This window comes from Gobio gobio, assembly GCF_949357685.1.
Source record: "Gobio gobio genome assembly, chromosome: 8".
Taxonomy (NCBI): domain Eukaryota; kingdom Metazoa; phylum Chordata; class Actinopteri; order Cypriniformes; family Gobionidae; genus Gobio; species Gobio gobio.
Window position 1 is genome coordinate 48,397,192 of NC_137114.1, and position 20,709 is coordinate 48,417,900.

The following is a 20,709-nucleotide window of genomic DNA, read 5'->3' on the forward strand; positions in this document are numbered from 1 at the left end:
CGATTTAGTCCGATCAGTGAACCGGCTCGACCGTTTACTTGCTGAGAACCGGCTTGAAAGAACGATTTGTTTAAGAACCGAACATCACTAAAGTCAAGTCACCTTCATCTTAAACGTTTTTTTTTTTCTTGTGAAAAAATGTCTTTGTGCCTTAAAATAGCTTGAATGTAACTCTACACCCTTGCTTCATGAATATGCAAATGAGCCCCGCCCCACTCACTGGCTATTTGAAAAAAAAGCATAATAGGCCTCATTCACATCAGCACCATCTTTGATTTTTAACGGGAATGAAAACTATGGCTGTGAGGGACAGGCATGCATTTCTTCAGTGGCTTGTACTGTTATTGTGTTGTTTTTGGATTGTTCTCCTCATGAAACACTGCAAAAATATCTTTCCAAGTGATTTCAGTAAACAAAAAAACCCCAGCAATATAAGCTGTGGATAACTATAAGTGATCTAGGAGCTTTATGCAAGCTTTTTACAGCGGATGCCATTGAAAACATGGTAAGTCTATTTTTCACAGCCTCGCTTTCATACCTGTCAATTCACCTCATTCATTATGGTGAGGTCATTAGTGTCAAGACAATCGTCAAATGCACAGATGCAAGGGAGACATGTATAAAAACAATACTTTATTATTATTGTATATTATTAATTATGATAGTGTGTTTGCTTCATAACAGGGCGATGTGATTTACTGAATGCGGCCCCTTTAAGAGACATGACACCGCGTGCACTGAGCATGCGCAGAAGAGAGAAGCGCTAGAGCCCTTCTATACGTTTTGTTTTCTCTCTTTTCTTCTTTTTGTTGTTTCCTCTGACGCTATTATGAATGTAACAGCTCAATACATTGTGATCCCCTGTAAGTGTGTATTATGTTAATGTTCTTGTTAATACAATAAAGAGAGAGAGAGAAGCGCGAGAGACGTGATGAGGTCGGAAACTTTCACCAGTTGAAACTGAAAGCGACGCTGTTAACGATCGTGAATGAAGGACAAATGTGGAATATTTTCTCCGGATGCCTTATATTTCCAGTCTGCAGGTGAGAGATGTTTCATTTATAGTGTAAGAGTTGTTTTTTTTCTTTTTGTGTGTTGCCTAAATGTAACTTACATTGTTCGTAGTGTAACGTACAGAGAATTAAATAGTCATTAATTTTGAAATCTAGAGTCACAGAAAAATGAGCAACCTTCCTTTAGAGCTGTTTTAAAAGATACTAATATACAACCATATCAAAATGCTTTATATTTCTAAAATCAAGCACGTAGGGTAATTTGTTTAATTATTAAAGTATTTCAGTATAAACTCAGAAACCTTAAATTTGGCAGATCTGGTGTCCCTCACAACAATTCACCAAATAAGAAATCTTCAGTTCAACCGTCAGTGAAATAATGAGAAATATAGAGATGGGAAATTATATTGAAAATGCATCTAAATTATCATAATCTCGTATTGTTCTTCCACATTTGAATTGTCAAGTATGAGATTATTTTATTTTGCCTTGTCCTTCTCAGTTCCTTAATTGACAGTTGATTTCTGTCGTTTTATGTTAGATTTCTGATTAGGTTAAAATCTTAATTGAAAAATATAACCTGTGCCCAGTTTCATCCTCATAATATCCTGTTAAATAAAAATGAGCAACCTAGAGCTGTTTATACACTACTAATGTGTAACCATCAAAATACTCTATATTTGAACCAAATTAAAGGCACCATATGTGTTTGCTGTTAATCCAGTAATTAGGGCCCAAGCCCTGAAAGGGCGCAGAGCCCTATTGTTCTTCCTCTGTTTCTTATTAGGGCCCAAGCCCAAAGGGCGCAGAGCCCTATTGTTCTTCCTCAGATTATTCTTTGTTTTTTTTTTTATTTTTTTTTTCGACTTCTCGGGTACTTTTGGGGCACTTAACATGCTCGAAAACTCTTGAAACTTCGCACGGGCGTCGGAATGCGCGGCCATCAGAGCCGGGCTGAAGCTGGTACCCGGGCGTGGCAGGGGGGCTCGACAGCGCCCCCTAAAGTGGGGTCTGAAAACTTGGTCCATATATCAAACACACTTGCACGTACATGTATGAAACTCGGTACACATATAGACCTCATTGGGCCAAACAACTTTCGTGCTCTAAGTTATGCGTCAGCCCTACAGGAAGTGAGCTATAATGGGTTGTTCGGAAAACGCATGCTCTGGAATTTAATATACTCCTCCGAGGCCATTGTTTCGATCATTGCCAAACTCGGTCAGCATCAAGTGAACATATTCAGGATGCTAAATTGCGAGCGGATTTTTGATATCTCAAATGGTTTGGCCGTGGCGAAGCAACGAATTTATGGCGAGAAAAGGGAAACAGGAAGTGTGTTATAACTTGTGCAAACATTGACTGATTTGGATGAAACTTCAGCTGTGTGTTCGTTGTAAGAAGCCGATCACATGGATATGACTTTTGTGAGTCAAAGTTATAGCGCCACCAACTGGCAGCAGGAAGTGTGTCACTTTCAAAAATGCTTTAAATCACCATCTTATTTTGACCCGATTTATTTCAAACTTCATCAGTATAATGTGAAAACATGACAGATAGAGACTTATGAAATGGATTCCTGAAATTTCAAATACTGTTGCCATGGCAACGTGTCAAAGTTTAATAATCTTTTGGCTGTTCTGAGGCTCTTAGCATGCTTGAAATTGCTTGAAACTGCTTGAAACTCAACACACACATCAGAGATATCAGTCAGTACACAATGGCAAAGCCTCAGAAACGGGTGGGGATGAGGGGCTCTCTAGCGCCACCTTTTGACAAAAGTGAAGGGCTTCGTTTCATCTACAATCACCAAACTCAGTATATATATTGACCTCATCGAGCCGGACAACTTTCTAATTTACAGTCATTAGCTCCGACCAACAGGAAGTCAGATATTTTTGTTTGAAGGTGAATTTTTGATTAAATCGGGGTCTGAGTTTTTACGTTCTCCTCGTAGGCGATTTATTCAATCTCCACCAAACTCGGTCAACATAAAACAAAGATACTGAAGATGCTAAAATGTGAACGGATATTGGATATCTCAAACGGTGTTTCCATGGCAAGGAATTAAATAAGGACAAAAAAGGGGAACAGAAATTCTCTGTGTCTGCTGCTCTCCCCTCAATGAACACAAGATGGCAGCATTGTATTAGTTTTGAAGCAGGATAAAAAAAAAACTTGTTTCTCTCTCTCTCTCTCTCTCTCTCTTGTTTGTGATTTATGAGGACACAAATTTGTATAATGACATGGGTATTAAACTGGTATTACAACGTGTATGTGTGTGTGTTTAAAAACATACTAAAACAATGTTTTATTCAAATGTAATCAAATAGCTTTAAAATAATCATACTATTTTTCAGATCAATATATTTATTTTATTTAATATATTTCTTCTGAATATTTATTCTCTGTCTGCCCTCCCCTCACTAAAAGGTAGCAGTGTTGTTATTTTTGAAACTCTCTCTCTCCGTGTGTGTGTGTGTGTGTGTGTGTGTGTGTGTGTGTGTGTGTGTGTGTGTGTGTGTGTGGGCATGTTTTTGTTAAATATCAGGACACAAATGTGTATAATGACATGGGTATGACATAGGTATTACAAAAAGAGGGTGAAATATGAGGACGTTCCCCATGTCCTCACTTTTCAAAATGCTTATAAATCACAGAACAAGGTTTTTTTTCACTGAAAGTGAACTGCACAGTCTCCTGTGAGGGCTAGGTTTAGGGGCAGGGGCAGTGTGTGTGTGTGTGTGTGTGTGTGTGTGTGTGTGTGTGTGTGTGTGTGTGTGTGTGTGTGTGTGTGTGTGTGTGATGGGTAGGTTTAGGGGCAGGGGCAGTGTAAGGGGATAGAAAATACGGTTTGTACGGTATAAAAACCATTACGCCTATGGAATGTCCTCACATTTCACAAAAACAAACGTGTGTGTGTGTGTGTGTGTGTGTGTGTGTGTGTGTGTGTGTGTGTGTGTGTGTGTGTGTGTGTGTGTGTGTGTGTGTGTGTGTGTGTGTGTGTTTGTGTGTCCACCAACTGGCAGCAGGAAGTGTGTCACTTTCAAAAATGCTAAATCACTGTCTTGTTTTCACCCGATTTACTTCAAACTTCATCAGTATAATGACAAAACATGGCAGATGTAGACATACAAAAGGGTTCCTGATATTTTACATACTGTTGCCATGGCAGTGTGTCAAAGTTTAATCATCTTTTGGCTGTTTTTGAGGCTCTTAGCATGCTTGAAATTGCTTGAAACTCAACACACACATCAGAGATGTCAGTCAGTGGAAATGGGCAAAGCCTCAGAAATGGGTGTGTTGGAGGGGTGTTTATTACAACATAATCATGGTTTATGAAGACATTTCATGTGTCCCCGTAAATCAAAATAGCTTTAAAAGCATACTAAACAATGTTTTAATAAAAATGTAAAAATGCAGAATATTTTCTGTGATGGTAGGTTTAGGGGTTGTGTGTGTGTGTGTGTGTGTGTGTGTGTGTGTGTGTGTGTGTGTGTGTGTGTGTGTGTGTGTGTGTGTGTGTGTGTGTGTGTGTGTGTGTGTGTGTGTGTGTGTGTGTGTGTGTGTGTGTGTGTGTGTGTGTGTGTGCGATATGTAGGCTTAGGGGTAGTGTAGGGGGATAGAATTTACAGTTTGTACAGTATAAAAACCATTAAGTCTATGGAATGCCCTCTGCCTGTCTTTCCCCTTCCCCCTCTCTATCACTCTCTCTGTGTGTGTGTGTGTGTGTGTGTGTGTGTGTGTGTGTGTGTGTGTGTGTGTGTGTGTGTGTGTGTGTGTGTGTGTGTGTGTGTGTGTGTGTGTGTGTGTGTGTGGAGGGGGGGGTCTCTCTCTCACCCTGTGAGTATGTGTGTGTGCCTTTCTCTCAGTCCTTCCCCTCCCCCCTCACTCTCCCTCTATCATTGTGTGTGTGTGTGTGTGTGTGTGTGTGTGTGTGTGTGTGTGTGTGTGTGTGTGTGTGTGTGTGTGTGTGTGTGTGTGTGTGTGTGTGTGTGTGTGTGTGTGTGTGTGACTTTCTATTTATTTTTTATATTGGACCACACATATTGATTTCAAATATATTCAACATATTTTTTTCAGAGAGTGAAATAAAAAAAACTTTCTCCCACCATTTAGATTTTATTTCTTTTTGTTGTTAAAATCTTGTGAACCTTGTTCAATGTGCAGATTGCATCTCTCTCAGTCCTTCCCCTCCCCCCTCACTCTCAGGCTCACCCTGGGTGTGTGTGTGTGTGTGTGTGTGTTTGAGTGTGTGCGCGCACGTGTGGTGTGTGTGTGTGTGTGTGTGTGTGTGTGGGGGGGGGGGTGTGTCTCTCTCACCCTGTGAGTTTGTGTGTGTGCCTTTCTCTCTCGGAATGATAATTTACCCCTTTCGTATCATAGACTATTACAAAAAACTATCACTTTAGTGTGAATAAGTAAAAAAGAACTACAAACACCTTGAATTAAATACTGGCCTTCTGGACTTACAAAATTTTGAGCAGGAAAATATAACTTTTATTTATTTTATCCTATGACATTAAAATGAATCTAGATTTAAATTACATCATGGGTGTGGCTTGTGGTGATAGTGGCACCAGTTGCTGCGGTAAATGTGGCATATTCGAGCGATTCTAAAATATTCTCCTGTTTAAATGCATATTGCCTGCCGTGCACAGTTAAGCTGATGCCACCGGCGTGGCGGTGCCACCGGCTTGGGCCCGTCATCGCTGCTCGCAGCTTTAATTAGGGCCCAAGCCCTGAAAGGGCGCAGAGCCCTATTGTTCTTCCTCAGATTATTCTTTGTTTTTTTTTTTTTTTTTTTTTTTATTTTTTTTTTCGACTTCTCGGGTACTTTTGGGGCACTTAACATGCTCGAAAACTCTTGAAACTTCGCACAGGCGTCGGAATGCGCGGCCATCAGAGCCGGGCTGAAGCTGGTACCCGGGCGTGGCAGGGGGACTCGACAGCGCCCCCTAGAACACACTTAGAAACTTGGTCCATGTATCAAACACACTTGCACGTACATGTATGAAACTCGGTACACATATAGACCTCATCGGGCCAAACAACTTTCGTGCTCATAGTTATGCGTCAGCCCAACAGGAAGTGAGCTATAATGGGTTGTTCGGAAAACCCATGCTCTGGAATTTAATATACTCCTCCGAGGCCATTGTTTCGATCATTGCCAAACTCGGTCAGCATGAAGTGAACATATCCAGGATGCTAAATTGCGAGCGGATTTTTGATATCTCAAATGGTTTGGCCGTGGCGAAGCAACGAATTTATGGCGAGAAAAGGGAAACAGGAAGTGTGTTATAACGTCAGCAAACATTGACTGATTTGGATGAAACTTCAGCTGTGTGTTCGTTGTAAGAGGCCGATCACATGGATATGACTTTTGTGAGTCAAAGTTATAGCGCCACCAACTGGCAGCAGGAAGTGTGTCACTTTCAAAAATGCTTTGAATCACCATCTTATTTTCACCCCATTTACTTCAAACTTCATCAGTATAATGTGAAAACATGACAGATAGAGACGTATGAAATGGATTCCTGAAATTTCAAATACTGTTGCCATGGCAACGTGTCAAAGTTTAATAATCTTTTGGCTGTTTTGAGGCTCTTAGCATGCTTGAAATTGCTTGAAACTGCTTGAAACTCAACACACACATCAGAGATGTCAGTCAGTACACATTGGCAAAGCATCAGAAATGGGCGGGGATGAGGGCCTCTCTAGCGCCACCTTTTGACAAAAGTGGGGGGGTTAGTTTTATCTTCAGTCACCAAACTCGGTACATATATTGTTCTCTTCGAGCCGGACAACTTTCTAATTTACAGTCATTAGCTCCGACCAACAGGAAGTCAGATATTTTGGTTTTAAGGTGAATATTTATGTAATTCAGGGTCTGAGTTTTTACGTTCTCCTCGTAGGCGATTTATTCAATCTCCACCAAACTCGGTCAACATGAAACAAAGATACGGAAGATGCTAAAATGCGAACGAATATTGGATATCTCAAACGGTGTTGCCATGGCGAGGGATTAAATAAGGACAAAAAAAGTGGAACAGAAATTGTCTCATATCTTGTAAAATAATATTTTGATTTAAATTAAATTAAGATTGTATGTTTGGTAATTGAACTTAGATTAATTTAAAATGACTATACTATTTTTCAGATGAATATATATATTTATTTTAAATATTTTTTTAAATAATCAATTCTGTATCTGTCTGTGCTGCTCTCCCCTCAATGAACACAAGATGGCAGCATTGTATTAGTTTTGAAGCAGGATAAAAAAAAAACTTGTTTCTCTCTCTCTCGTTTATGTGATTTATGAGGACACAAATTTGTATAATGACATGGGTATTACACTGGTATTACAACGTGTATGTGTGTGTGTTTAAAAACATACTAAAACAATGTTTTATTAACCACTAAAGGGTGGCAGTGTTGTGTTATTTTTTAAACTCTCTTTCTGTGTGTGTGTGTGTGTGTGTGTGTGTGTGTGTGTGTGTGTGTGTGTGTGTGTGTGTGTGTGTGTGTGTGTGTGTGTGTGTGTGTGTGTGTGTGTGTGTGTGTGTGTGTGTGTGTGTGTGTGTGTGTGTGTGTGTGTGTGTGTGTGTGTGCAGGCCCGTCGCGACAAGGCAGGCAAACCAAGCAATTGCTTGGGGCCCCGAGCTGGCCTGGGGCCCCAAGACAGCGACAGGTTAAGAATAAAATGAAACGACAAACTGTGTGAGCGCCCCATTGATAGTCAATGCAGTAAAGTGCAATGACACTGTTATCGGGATCCCCCTTAAGGGGCCCCTCTCAGAAGTCGCTGACAGCAGCCAGCCAACCACGCGATCTCTGCTGCGGCAAAATACAAAATCTTCGGATTTTAAGCGGAATTTTATGCTTCAGGAAGCCAGAAAAGAAAAAACAGAAAGGAAGAGGAGGATAAGAAAAAACAAGATAGTGGTATGTGATAAATTACACTGGATAAAATAGCTCTACTTGTCTTGTACAAAAAAAGTGTAAGTTTGCAGCAGGTAGGCTAGCAAAAATATGTTTATGTTAGCTATCGTTACCTGCCTGACGGCAAATGCTGCTTGTAACGAACAGTTAGTGCAACTTTTTTTTCGAACAGACGGAATGACATGAGATTGCTATAGCTTTGTAATAGGTTTTGATGAAAGTGGCATAGCATGCTCTACTAACTATTATTTATGCTATGCATAAATAACCTGGAATAGTTAATATAGCTTGCTATATTAACAATTATTATAAACATTATTTAACCAGAAAGAGGCAGAGGAACATGATTTTTTTCATAGCTTATCTTAACGTGCTAGTGTCGGGATATATACGGTAGTGACAGTTTATGCAAATATGACATTATTTTTATGAGTTACCAATAGATCTTGAACAATTACTTTATTCTGTGGCAATTTTTACACTATTACATTTTGAAGTACAGTATCAGGACAACCCACATGTTTGACTGGTACTGTTTACATGTTTTACTGGTACTGCCCACGTTTTACTGGTACTGTTTATTAACTATTTAACAAGGTATTATAGTCATCGGTTGCAACTTTATAATAACCATCCAGATAATGTTTATAGACAGTTTACAAAACAACTAGTAACCCTTAAGTATTCCCAAAGTGTTAGGAATATCTGGTCCGTCTATCTATGTAAAAGTAATGTTTATAGATGTTTAAAAAATGGTTACTTAAAGGTTTAAAAAAAAAAATTAATGATACAGTGGTGTTTTTTGCAAATGTTTTCAAATTTTATGCACAGTATATGCAACAACAGTATTTGCACTGTAAACCTTTTTATTAATATAAAGTGTGGGTGAACTTAAACTGTATGGCTATGCTGCGGTATGCTGTGTGTGTGTGTGTGTGTGTGTGTGTGTGTGTGTGTGTGTGTGTGTGTGTGTGTGTGTGTGTGTGTGTGTGTGTGTGTGTGTGTGTGTGTGTGTGTGTGTGTGTCAGTGTCCTATCTGTGTGGATGCGTCTCATGTCAGCTAATCAAGGGACACTGACACACACACACACACACACACACACACACACACACTCGACGCATAGATAGACTCGCGTCAGTTTCCTGCTCACATCGAGTTCTCTTTTGCTCTTGAACAAACCATAACACAGAGGATTGTGAGTATTCTCATATTCGAGTCTTAAATTAGTTAAATAACGTCTTAAATGAACTTAAAGAGTTGTGAGGAAATGAGATACGCGGGACAGCGCGTGAGATCCGCGGCTGTTCTTAAAGTGACAGGAGCACTGATGATGCCTGTCATTAATGTTCATCAAAGAACAACGGCAACAGAGAAAATTGTAGCTTTAATGATGATTCATCTATATTTCATTTATTATTTATGCAGTTAAGGAAGGTTTGATAACTATTACATTTCTGTATAACAGGGAAGGCCATGGGTAAATATAACATTTATTATTTTGGTGATTTAGGTAAAATGGTTTAAAAAAACACAGCAGAACCACAGCGCATCTGATATGACTGGCATAACGCTGGCGAAGTTAGGGACCGTCTGCAAAGTTACATACAACATTGAAACGTGTATAACGTTACCAAACTTCACTAGCATTTAAAGAGAATGACAGTCATAAAACTGACTGTAAAGTGATCATCTAGGTGTCAGGTATGATGCACACATTTTGATATTTAATAAAATAAACTGTCAAATCATATGGAAATATGGATATGCATTATTTCTCTAGGATACTGTTTGGGCTCTAACACAAAATATGCTAGATTTAAATGCATCATAGCTGAACACTGATGAGAATATTTCTTGAGAATATATTTACAGAGATAATATTAGAGATTATATTTACGACAAATTATTATTATTTATGCGTTATGCGTTGCTATTGACGACGGCCATTAAGTAAAGAAATTCCACAGAATCTAGCTTAAAAAAGTGCTTAGAGCTGCTTTAGTTATTTGTTGTTTGTTTAATTTCAAATATAAAACTTGTTGAAATGTTTTAAGTGTGTGCATCTGTTCTTTTTGAACACTTTCATCTTGTTTGAACAAAACCGTGATAATATTGATAACCGTGATAATTTGGGTCACTATAATCGTGATGTTAAATTTCCATACCGTTTCATCCCTACTTTAGTGTGAATAAGTAAAAAAGAACTACAAACACCTTGAATTAAATACTGGCCTTCTGGACTTACAAAATTTTGAGCAGGAAAATATAACTTTTATCTATTTTATCCTATGATATTAAAATTAATCTAAATTTAAATTACATCATGGGTGTGGCTTGTGGTGATAGTGGCACCAGTTGCTGCGGTAAATTTGGCACATTCGAGCGATTCTAAAATATTCTCCTGTTTAAATGCATATTGCCTGCCGTGCACAGTTAAGCTGATGCCACCGGCGTGGCGGTGCCACCGGCTTGGGCCCGTCATCGCTGCTCGCAGCTTTAATTATTATTATTATTTTATCGACTTCTCGGGCACTTTTGGGGCCCTTACCATGCTCAAAAACTCTTGAAACTTTGCACACACATCGGAATGCGCGGCCATCAGAGCCGGGCTGAAGCTGGTACCCGGGCGTGGCAGGGGGGCTCGACAGCGCCCCCTAAAGTGGTGTCTGAAAACTTGGTCTATATATCAAACACACTTGCACGTACATGTATGAAACTCGGTACACATATAGACCTCATCGGGCCAAACAACTTTCGTGCTCTAAGTTACGTGTCAGCCCAACAGGAAGTGAGCTAATATGGGTTGTTCTGAAAACACATGCTCTGGAATTTAATATACTCCTCCGAGGCCATTGTTTCAATCAGTGCCAAACTCGGTCAGCATGAAGTCAAGACACAGAGGATGCTAAATTGCGAACGGATTTTTGATATCTTAAACGGTTTGGCCGTGGCGAAGCAACGAATTTATGGCGAGAAAAGGTAAACAGGAAGTGTGTAATAACTTGTGCAAACATTGACTGATTTGGATGAAACTTCAGCTGTGTGTTCGTTGTAAGAGGCCGATCACATGGATATGACTTTTGTGAGTCAAAGTTATAGCGCCACCAACTGGCAGCAGGAAGTGTGTCACTTTCAAAAATGCTTTGAATCACCATCTTATTTTCACACGATTGACTTCAAACTTCATCAGTATAATGTGAAAACATGACAGATAGAGACATATGAATGAATTCCTGATATTTCAAATAATGCTGCCATGGCAACATGTCAAAGTTTAATAATGTTTTTGACTGTTTGTGTGCCCTCCCCTCTATCACCAAAAGGGGGCAGTGTTGTATTATTTTTGAAACTCCCTTTCTCTCTCTCTCTCTCTCTCTCTCTCTCTCTGTGCTTGCTTATGTGATTTATGAGGACACAAATGTGTATGATGACATGGGTATTGTATTACAACGTAGTGGTTAATGTGGACATGAACTATGACACTATATCAGTACAGGACTCATTTTCTAAATGACATTTGAGTTACAATTCTTTTCACCTGACAGCCGTGATTTCATGTACTCATTCAGACAGAACTCTTTTTTTAAAACAGGAGTGTGAGTGTGTTTTCTATACATGTGCTTTACAGAAGGTCATGTGCTGTGTTTGCAAAGATCACTTTTGACACATTTGTCTTTAAATTCATACTGACATAGTTCAAATTTATTTAAAAAAAAAATTCACATTATTTTCTACAAGTGTCTGTTTATAAGTGTCTTTTTTCACAGAAAGTTTTTGTTTAAACGTGAATATTTGTATAATTCAGGGTCTAAGTTTTTACGTTCTCCTCGTAGGTGATTTATTCAATCTCCACCAAACTCGGTCAACGTGAAACGGAAGCTTAACGCATTAAAAATATTTAACGCAAATAACACAGCGTCCGTTTTTATATCCATTTTTGCTTAGCGTTACATGATCACGCTCCTATTCATGTAAATGCTTCCAAGCGCGACAAGACACAAGAGCGCGCGCTGTATGCCAGTGTCCTGTCTGTGTGTGTGTGTGTGTGTGTGTCAGTGTCCTGTCTGTGTGTGTGTGTGTGTGTGTGTGTGTCCTGTCTGTGTGTGTGTGTGTGTGTGTGTGTGTGTGTGTGTGTCAGTGTCCTGTCTGTGTGGATGCGTCTCATGTCAGCTAATCAAGGGACACTGACACACACACACACACACACAAACACACACACACTCGACGCATAGATAGACTCGCGTCAGTTTCCTGCTCACATCGAGTTCTCTTTTGCTGTTGAACAAACAATAACACAGAGGATTTTGAGTATTCTCATACTGTCTTAAATTAGTTAAATAACGTCTTAAATGAACTTTAAAGAGTTGTGAGGAAATGAGATGCGCGGGACCGCGCGTGAGATCCGCGGTTGTTCTTAAAGTGACAGGAGCACTGATGATGCCTGTCATTAATGTTCATCAAAGAACAACGGGAACAGAGAAAATTGTAGCTTTAATGATGATTCATCTATATTTCATTTATTATTTATGCAGTTAAGGAAGGTTTGATAACTATTACATTTCTGTATAACAGGGAAGGCCATGGGTAAATATAACATTTATTATTTTGGGTTTATGTAAAGATTTTTTTAAGTTCACTTAAATTAAAAGTTGTTTTTTAAAGACTAATAAATGTTGAAATTGGGAGCTTTCAGTTATACTGTAATGTAACGTCATTAATGTTTCATAGAGAATTTAGTATCAGTGATACTGGTCTTCATTCATAAAAAATGACAATACAACACATATTTACAATATGCTGTCTTTAAATTGTTTCTAAATTAATTTGGAGAGTAACTGAAATTATTACAATATCAAAATATTACAAACTTAAAATATTAAAAACTTGCGATTAATCGTGATTAATTACAGAAAAAAATGTGATTAATTAGTTAATTTTTTACTTTACAGTCATTAGCTCTGACCAACAGGAAGTCAGATATTTTGGTTTGAACGTGAATATTTGTATAATTTCTCTTAGCATGCTTGAAATTGCTTGAAACTCAACACACACATCAGAGATGTCAGTCAGTGGAAATGGGCAAAGCCTCAGAAATGCGTGTGTTGGAGGGGTGTTTATTACAACATAATCATGGTTTATGAAGACATTTCATGTGTCCCCGTAAATAAAAATAGCTTTAACAGCATACTAAACAATTTTTTAATAAAAATGTAAAAATGCAGAATGTTTTCTGTGATGGTAGGTTTAGGGGTAGTGTGTGTGTGTGTGTGTGTGTGTGTGTGTGTGTGTGTGTGTGATATGTAGGCTTAGGGGTAGTGTAGGGGGATAGAATGTACAGTTTTTACAGTATACAAACCATTAAGTCTATGGAATGCCATCTGCCTGTCTTTCCCCTTCCCCCTCTCTATCTGTGTGTGTGTGTGTGGGGGGGGTCTCTCTCTCACCCTGTGAGTTTGTGTGTGTGCCTTTCTCTCAGTCCTTCCCCTCCCCCTCACTCTCACTCTATCATTGTGTGTGTGTGTGTGTGTGTGCCTTTCTCTTTTGATCATAATTTAACCCTTTCATATAGGCTATCACAAATAACTATCACTTAAAATAAAAACGTCATGTGATGTGTTTGCCAAGATCACGTATGATGCACATGTCTTTAAATTAATTATTTACTGATATAATATAAATGTATTAAAACATAAATTTCACATGATTTTATAAAAGTGGCTATTTATAATAAACTTCCATAAAATGTAGACACGCATCTTACTCTTACCTGACACTGATATTAAAATCATCTTTGCAGTTTCTGTGATTTGGCTCCATTTATACATTTTTTATTAAAAAGAATTTATTGGACCACCCATATTGAAATGAAAGCATGTTTTATGGTGCATAAGATTGGTGCACAAACGGTAGCTAAGGTAGCTCAAAAACACATGAAGAGAAGTGTTAGAATAAAACAACATCAGCATTCGAATGGTATTCTGAACTCATTCCAATTTGACCTTTGACATAATCTGACATGAAATTCATATAAATTTAATTGATCTCATAGATGTGGCTGTTGTGGTCATAGCAGCACCAACTGCTGCAGTTAATGTGGTGAATTCAGATGACTTTGACATAGTCCTTTTATGTTTTCCCATTTTAAATGCCTATTGCCTGCCGTGCACAGTTAAGCTGATGCCACCGGCGTGGCGGTGCCACCGGCTTGGGCCCGTCATCGCTGCTCGCAGCTTTAATTTATCTTTGATTTTTCCAGATCTGGTCCTGTGGGCGTCAGTATCTCACAGTGATCACAGTTCACACCTGCAGTGAAGCCCCTCCCACAACAATTCACCAATAAATCCTGGGAATATTCACATCATCCTACAAGAGAAGGACAAACTCCAGGTGTAGCAGCTGAAATCTGTGTGACTGTTAAAGATGGAGTTTATCAAAGAGGAGATTGAAGACATGAGTTATCCAGAACCATCCAGAATAAAACATGAAGATACAGAGGAACAAATAGGTTGGTGTCCATTCTTGATTCTTCATTGTTGACTGCTTTAGTAGCTGTGAAATAATAATCAGTATATGATGATAAATGATAGAGAAATGCATCTAAATTATCTTATTTTTATCATTTTTAAGTGAATGACTGAACTGACCTTTGCACATTAAAGATACTTAATACTCACACAGACAGATACCTGATGTCTTGTTTTCTGCTGAGTGTTTTTAACTTTTACATTTAACCTCATTGAACTGATTCTGACTACTTTATATGTTTATTTTAGAACAGATGGAAGTGAAGCAACAACACAAACTGAATGACATTAAGAAACTCTGTGACTTCAAAACTCAAGGAACAAAAGCCAAAATGCTGCACACCTGCTCTAGAGAAAACCTTAACAAACACATGAGAGTTCACACTGGAGAGAAACCGTATACATGCTCTCAGTGTGGAAAAGATTTTATTTTTTCATCACATCTAAAAAAACACCTGATAGTTCATTCAGATGAGAGACCTCATGTGTGTTCTCTCTGTGGAAAGAGTTTTTCAAGGCTGATCAGTTTTAAACGGCACCAGAAAACACATGATGGAGTGAGAGATCATGTGTGTTCTCTCTGTGGGAAGAGATTTACTAGAGCTGCCCATCTGAAACGGCACCAAAGAATTCATACTGGAGAAAAACCTTACAAGTGCTCATATTGTGACAAGAGTTTCACTCAGTCTGTAACCCTGAAATCACATGAGCGACTTCATAATGGAGAGAAGCCGTACCACTGCACTCAGTGTGAGAAGAGTTTCAAAGATGCAGGAGGTTTAAAAATTCATCTGCGCATTCACTCTGGAGAAAAGCCATTTAACTGTGATCAATGTGGTAAAGATTTTATTTCATCATCACATCTAAAACAACACCTGATAGTTCATTCAGATGAGAAGCCTCTTGTGTGTTCTCTCTGTGGAAAGAGTTTTTTGCGGCTGAACAGTTTTAAACTGCATCAGAAAACACATGATGAAGTGAGAGATCATGTGTGTTGTGACTGTGGGAAGAGCTTTACTAAAGCTGGTCATCTGAAACGGCACCTAAGAATTCATACTGGAGAAAAACCTTACAAGTGCTCATACTGTGACAAGAGTTTCAATCAGTCTGGATCCCTGAAATCACATGAGCGACTTCATACTGGAGAGAAGCCGTACTACTGTACTCAGTGTGGAGAGAGTTTTACACATTTATCAAGTCTTCAAACTCATATTAAAAAATGTTGTACGTGAGCAACATTTGTTAACATGTCAAATTGTAAAAACTATGAGATAAAATAGAGTTTTGATATATTCATGTCATTTCCTTATTTACTTGACATCTGTTTGTAATGCAATAATGAAAAATAAAACAGAAGCAACATCTTGTCTTGATTGACCTGTTTAATAAACAGAGAATGAATTATATAGTTTTAATCACATTAATGAGATTTTTATCATTCTATCTTAAGTCAAGTCACTTTCATTTATAGCACTTTTTACAATATAGATTGTTTCAAAGCAGCTTTACGGTGATAATATGAGCTTAATGGAAGAGAGATTGTTTTGGCTGTACATCAGCTCTAGAAAAAAGTTATTGTGTCATGGTTCATGGGTTCACTGACTTGCCCTCGCGCTGTGTGTACGTGTGTGTGAGTCAGTGTGTGTGGTGGGCATTACCTTGTTGTGCCTAATTTTGCGCTCTATTTAATGTGTTTGTTTGCCAACGTGTCCTGTTTGTCAGATTGTTGCAGGTTATGGAAGAATGCAAATTTTAGTGGGCAACCATGCAAAAAAACACATATTTTACCCTCAAATGTTTTTACCAGGGTAGCCCCCCTGAAACGCGAATGGGCTTGTTTTGAGTAGCAATTGGGCGGGTTTTGTTGTGAAAACCTGGCAACCCTGGGCAGCGGGAAACACAAACACACCAGGCTTGTTCGAGATGCATCGGCGCTGCGCAGACCGATCCACGTATGATATATAAAAAAAAACATGAGTGAATCAAAAGCATAAGGAGTCGTATGCTCTCACTGGACTCGTTGTCACACGGCGATCGGTCTGCACAGCACCGCTGCGAACAAGCCTTCCATCAACAATGCAAACGTTGCGTTACTATTGATTCACATGGCTTTACGATCCTACATCGGCACCAAAACACAACAAAAACACGGCGAATCCAACGCATTCATGCAGTTCGCCGTAATTTGTATAGACGGAGATTACAAACGAGAAGCAGCTGTTAGCTCCATTAGCTGCTATTTCAACAATAGCGGATCTCAAGTTTGTGTTGGTCTTGTTGACCCCGTCCCCAGCGCCTGACGTAATCAGTTCTTACTTCTAGCCCAGCATTGTTTTGGTGCTACTTAAGATCCACTTTTCCTGGCTCGGAGCTGGGGCTTTGGGTGTGGAAACACAAAGAACCGATTTGAAACTAGGCTCTGGCTCCGATCTAGCTCTAGCACTGCCTTGGTGGAAAAGGGGTATCATAGGTAGCATATGCTCACAACTCCTTACCAGTATCTGCCACGGGCCTCTTGCTGTTTGAGTGTGTAACCCAGGTCATTAACCTAGGTCATTAGTATTTATTGGCAATTTTATTTAACTATTATAGTTATAATATGTATAAAAGAAAGAAGAAATATGCAGAAATATTGCTCCTATAAATTAAAATTAGAAATACTCCTGAAACCATTGCTCATTGGTGAGGTGAAAGGTTAGCCCCGCCCCCTGCAAAAAGTTTGCGCACAAGCAGGCAGAACGAGAGTGAACTTGAGCGAATTCCTCCATGGTTGTTTCAAATGCCACTAGTTGATCTAGATATACATAATGAGATTAAAAATAAGGATATAAACATTTCAACAGTAACAATGATACAACAATATATTAATCAAAAATATTTTTCAGTATTACAGATATATACTGATGGGTCTAAAGAACCAGAATCTGGAAGAACAGCAGCAGCTATGTATATACCTACATTTAAAGTCAAAATCGCAAGGAGAGTATCAGATCATATTTCAGTATATACTACCGAATTAATTGCAATATGTATAGCTTTACAGTGGATAGAGGAGGTGCAACCTAATACATCAGTGATATGTTCAGATTCAATGGCTGCCCTTAAAAGTTTACAGAGTGGAAAATCTGAAGCACGACAAGACGTAATATATGAAATATTACAGTGTTTGTACAGAGTAAGACAGTTGGGTATACTGGTATATTTCCTTTGGGTGCCGGCACATGTAGGAGTGGAAGGGAATGAGGAAGTGGACCAGCTGGCAAAGAAAGCCCTGAAACAAAATCAAGTTGAATTTACGGTTTCAATAAGTAAAGCTGAAATGAAGAGATTAATAAAGATTGAAGTAAGAAAGAAATGGCAAAAAATTTGGGATTGTGATCAAAAAGGAAGACATTTATATCAGGTTCAGGGATGTGTTGGTGCTGAAAGGTATGGCAATAGAAGGAAGGATGTGATCATATCAAGATTGAGAATAGGGCATACAACATTAAATCACAGTCTGCAAAGGATGGGGAAACATGAAAATGGTTATTGTGACAAATGTGGTCTGCCAGAAACGGTAGAGCATATTCTTTTAAGATGTGTTGCATATGAAAGTGAAAGATCTCAGTTATCTCATGAATTAGAAATGATAGGAATAAATAATATATCGATGCAGGTGCTATTAGGAAATGGGTTAATGCAATCAAGGGTATATGAAATAATGTTGAAGTATTTAAAAAGGATTGGAATAATGGATAGAATTTGAATGTTTTTTTTTGTTTTTTTTTAAGGTAAAGAGATGATTAAGTAGCCTATATGTGAGCTTCACACTCCAGATCAGTAGGTGGCGGGAATGCACCTTTTTAAGTTGGTTTGCCAAACCGCCATAAAACAGAAGAAGAAGAAGAAGAAGAACTTGAGCGAGAGAAGACGCAGTTGCGCAATATATGATCAGAATCCTCTGTTTAGTAATCCAGCAATCGATTATTGGCAAGTTTAAACTTAAATCTGTGATTTATAACTTCTAGAAGGTCAAGTTATGAGAATATAGTGTACACGTGACGAAGTTTGAACAGGACATGACAAGACAGACGCAAGGATAACGTTAATCAACGTCTCTTTCGGGGAGAAACATCTTTTTTTTTTGTTACTGATTTATATTTCTTCTTGGTGAGTACAAACTTTGTTATAAAAAAGTGTATTCTGTTGTTTTGATTGCAAATACTGTGAATTGTTAGATGAAATGGAATTTAAAAGGGTAATGAGTGATGTAAAAGTTTTCAAAAATGCTTTAAATGTGTTAAATCTTTGTATATAGTCATGTTTAAAGGTTTGTAGAATATTTCACGTGTTAGACAGAAATAATTTCTTATTGTGAACTATGCACCATGTGGTGCTAGCTTTGCTAACAGTGTGCATAGGCCCTAGTGTTCAATTGAGCACATGGTGATTAGCGTGTGCGTGTTCTCATGCACGTGTAAACGATTGAGCCAGAGTTTGATTGAATTGTAAATGATTTATTTGGACAGTGACATTAATGCTTAATTCGGCTTTGTTGTTGCAAGGCCGGGTTTTTTTTTTTTTTACTGTCTTTCTTTACTGAGAATTGTGTTCCTGAATCCTGTCCTTGCTGAATCTCCGTATTCCGTTCGGACTGGCGAGCCATTCCATCATCTCGTGCCTGGAAACAGAAAAGAGTGTGAAATTGTCGAACTGGTAGGATCAAACTATTTTTGAGTTTTTTTTTCTCTCTCCACCCGGATCTTCAGTGGGTCGAACATTTGTGTTTTTCTCCTGGATTTAACTTTTTTTTCCAGTCTTGCTGGACATTGCTCTCATATTCTTGAAATTGAGACCCTGAACTCAAACTGAACTGGACAATACGTTTGAACAAAAACCTGAAGTTTATTGTGAAACTGATTTCAAGCCTTACAAACTAAATGTTTTTTGAGAAACGGACACTGACTTTGAAATTTACTTTGTGAAATTCAGTATTTTATTTTATTATTTTGAATCCTTATTGGGTGTTTGAATTTTTATATTTGTTTTGTTTTTTTTGTTTAAATATATTTTGGGTCTTTACTATTCAAACCATTTGTTGTTATTTCTGTTTTGATTTTCTTTCATTGAGAATTTAAAAAAGATTGACTGAAGTCAAAGAATCAGTCGAACCGTTATAATATAATTTTTTTTCCCTACTTGATTGACTCTATTTATTATACTTTATTCTGTGTGATAAATTGATTAGAGACATTTACTAGATTATACTATTACACTTATTACTTACCTTTGCTTCAGTGAGACGATCCAAATCTTCTGATTCTGGTCCAAAGATCCCCACGTTTCGCGTTGCTCCATAGTTGTTGCTGCTATAGTGACCTAGTTACTGTGAGAGTAGTGCTATCTAACGTGCGTTACAAGTGTAGTCTAGGGTCCCCTCTGCCCATGTCTTCGTGTTGCCACACATGGAAAAGAGCCTGAGAGACTCTTCTCCAGGTGGGAGCGCGCACTAAGGCTCTGGCCGATCGCCACCGGCTGACGCCTCCCGTATACGTTGCAGGTCAAAAGATATGGCTTTCTTCTAAGAATATTTCTTTCCGGTCCGTTTGTAATAAACTTGCACCTAAATTCATTGCCCCATTTACTGTCACTAAAGACCTTAGTCCAGTGACAGTCCGCCTCAAATTTTCTCCTGCTTACAGGAGAATCCATCCTGTCTTCCACGTTTCCAAAATAAAACCTATTTTTCATTCTCATATTAATCCGCCTGATTTGGTTCCTCCCTCGCCGCGTCTCATGGGGATGGGGAACCAGCCTATTTGGGCTGACACATTTTGGACACGAGACGGAGGGGACACGGATTCCAGTATTTGGTGAATTGGGAGGGTTACGGTCCGGAGGAGAGAAGTTGGGTTCCTGCTAGGGACATCCTGGATCACTCCCTGATTGATGATTACAATCAACAGGTAGGTTCTCCTGGGAACGCCAGGAGGCGTACTTAGGGGTACTGTCATGGTTCATGTGTTCACTGACTCGCCCTTGCGCTGTGTGTACGTATGTGTGTGTGAGTCAGTGTGTGATGGGCGTTACCTTGTTGGCTGCTGATCGCTATATAGCGCCAGATGTGCCTAATTTTGCGCTCTATTTAATGTGTTTGCCAAAGTGTCCTGTTTGTCAGATCTTTGCAGGCTCTCCTGGGTTTTGTCTCGTGTTCCCCTGTTGTTCTCCCTGGATGTGTATACTCTGG

The 20,709-nt window shown here is 38.8% G+C and overlaps 2 protein-coding genes across 3 annotated transcripts in view; both read left to right on the forward strand.

Moving 5' to 3' along the window:
- Positions 1 to 20,709, forward strand: part of LOC307129956 (uncharacterized protein) — a 236,371-nt gene that overhangs the window by 85,293 nt on the left and 130,369 nt on the right. The gene's annotated exons all lie outside the window — the stretch shown is intronic.
- On the forward strand, positions 748 to 15,821 carry LOC307129968 (uncharacterized protein). Of its 2 annotated transcripts, XR_013816977.1 has the most exons (3): positions 748 to 1,043; positions 14,213 to 14,461; positions 14,730 to 15,821. XR_013816977.1 is itself a non-coding variant. In XM_079822791.1 (2 exons), exons 1-2 carry the CDS (start codon positions 14,377 to 14,379, stop codon positions 15,710 to 15,712), a joined length of 1,068 nt encoding a protein of 355 aa, XP_079678917.1. In that variant the 5' UTR covers positions 14,223 to 14,376; the 3' UTR covers positions 15,713 to 15,821. The 2 variants fall into 2 exon arrangements, 1 of the variants encoding a protein (XP_079678917.1); XM_079822791.1 differs by lacking the exon at positions 748 to 1,043 and having other exon boundaries at positions 14,223 to 14,461.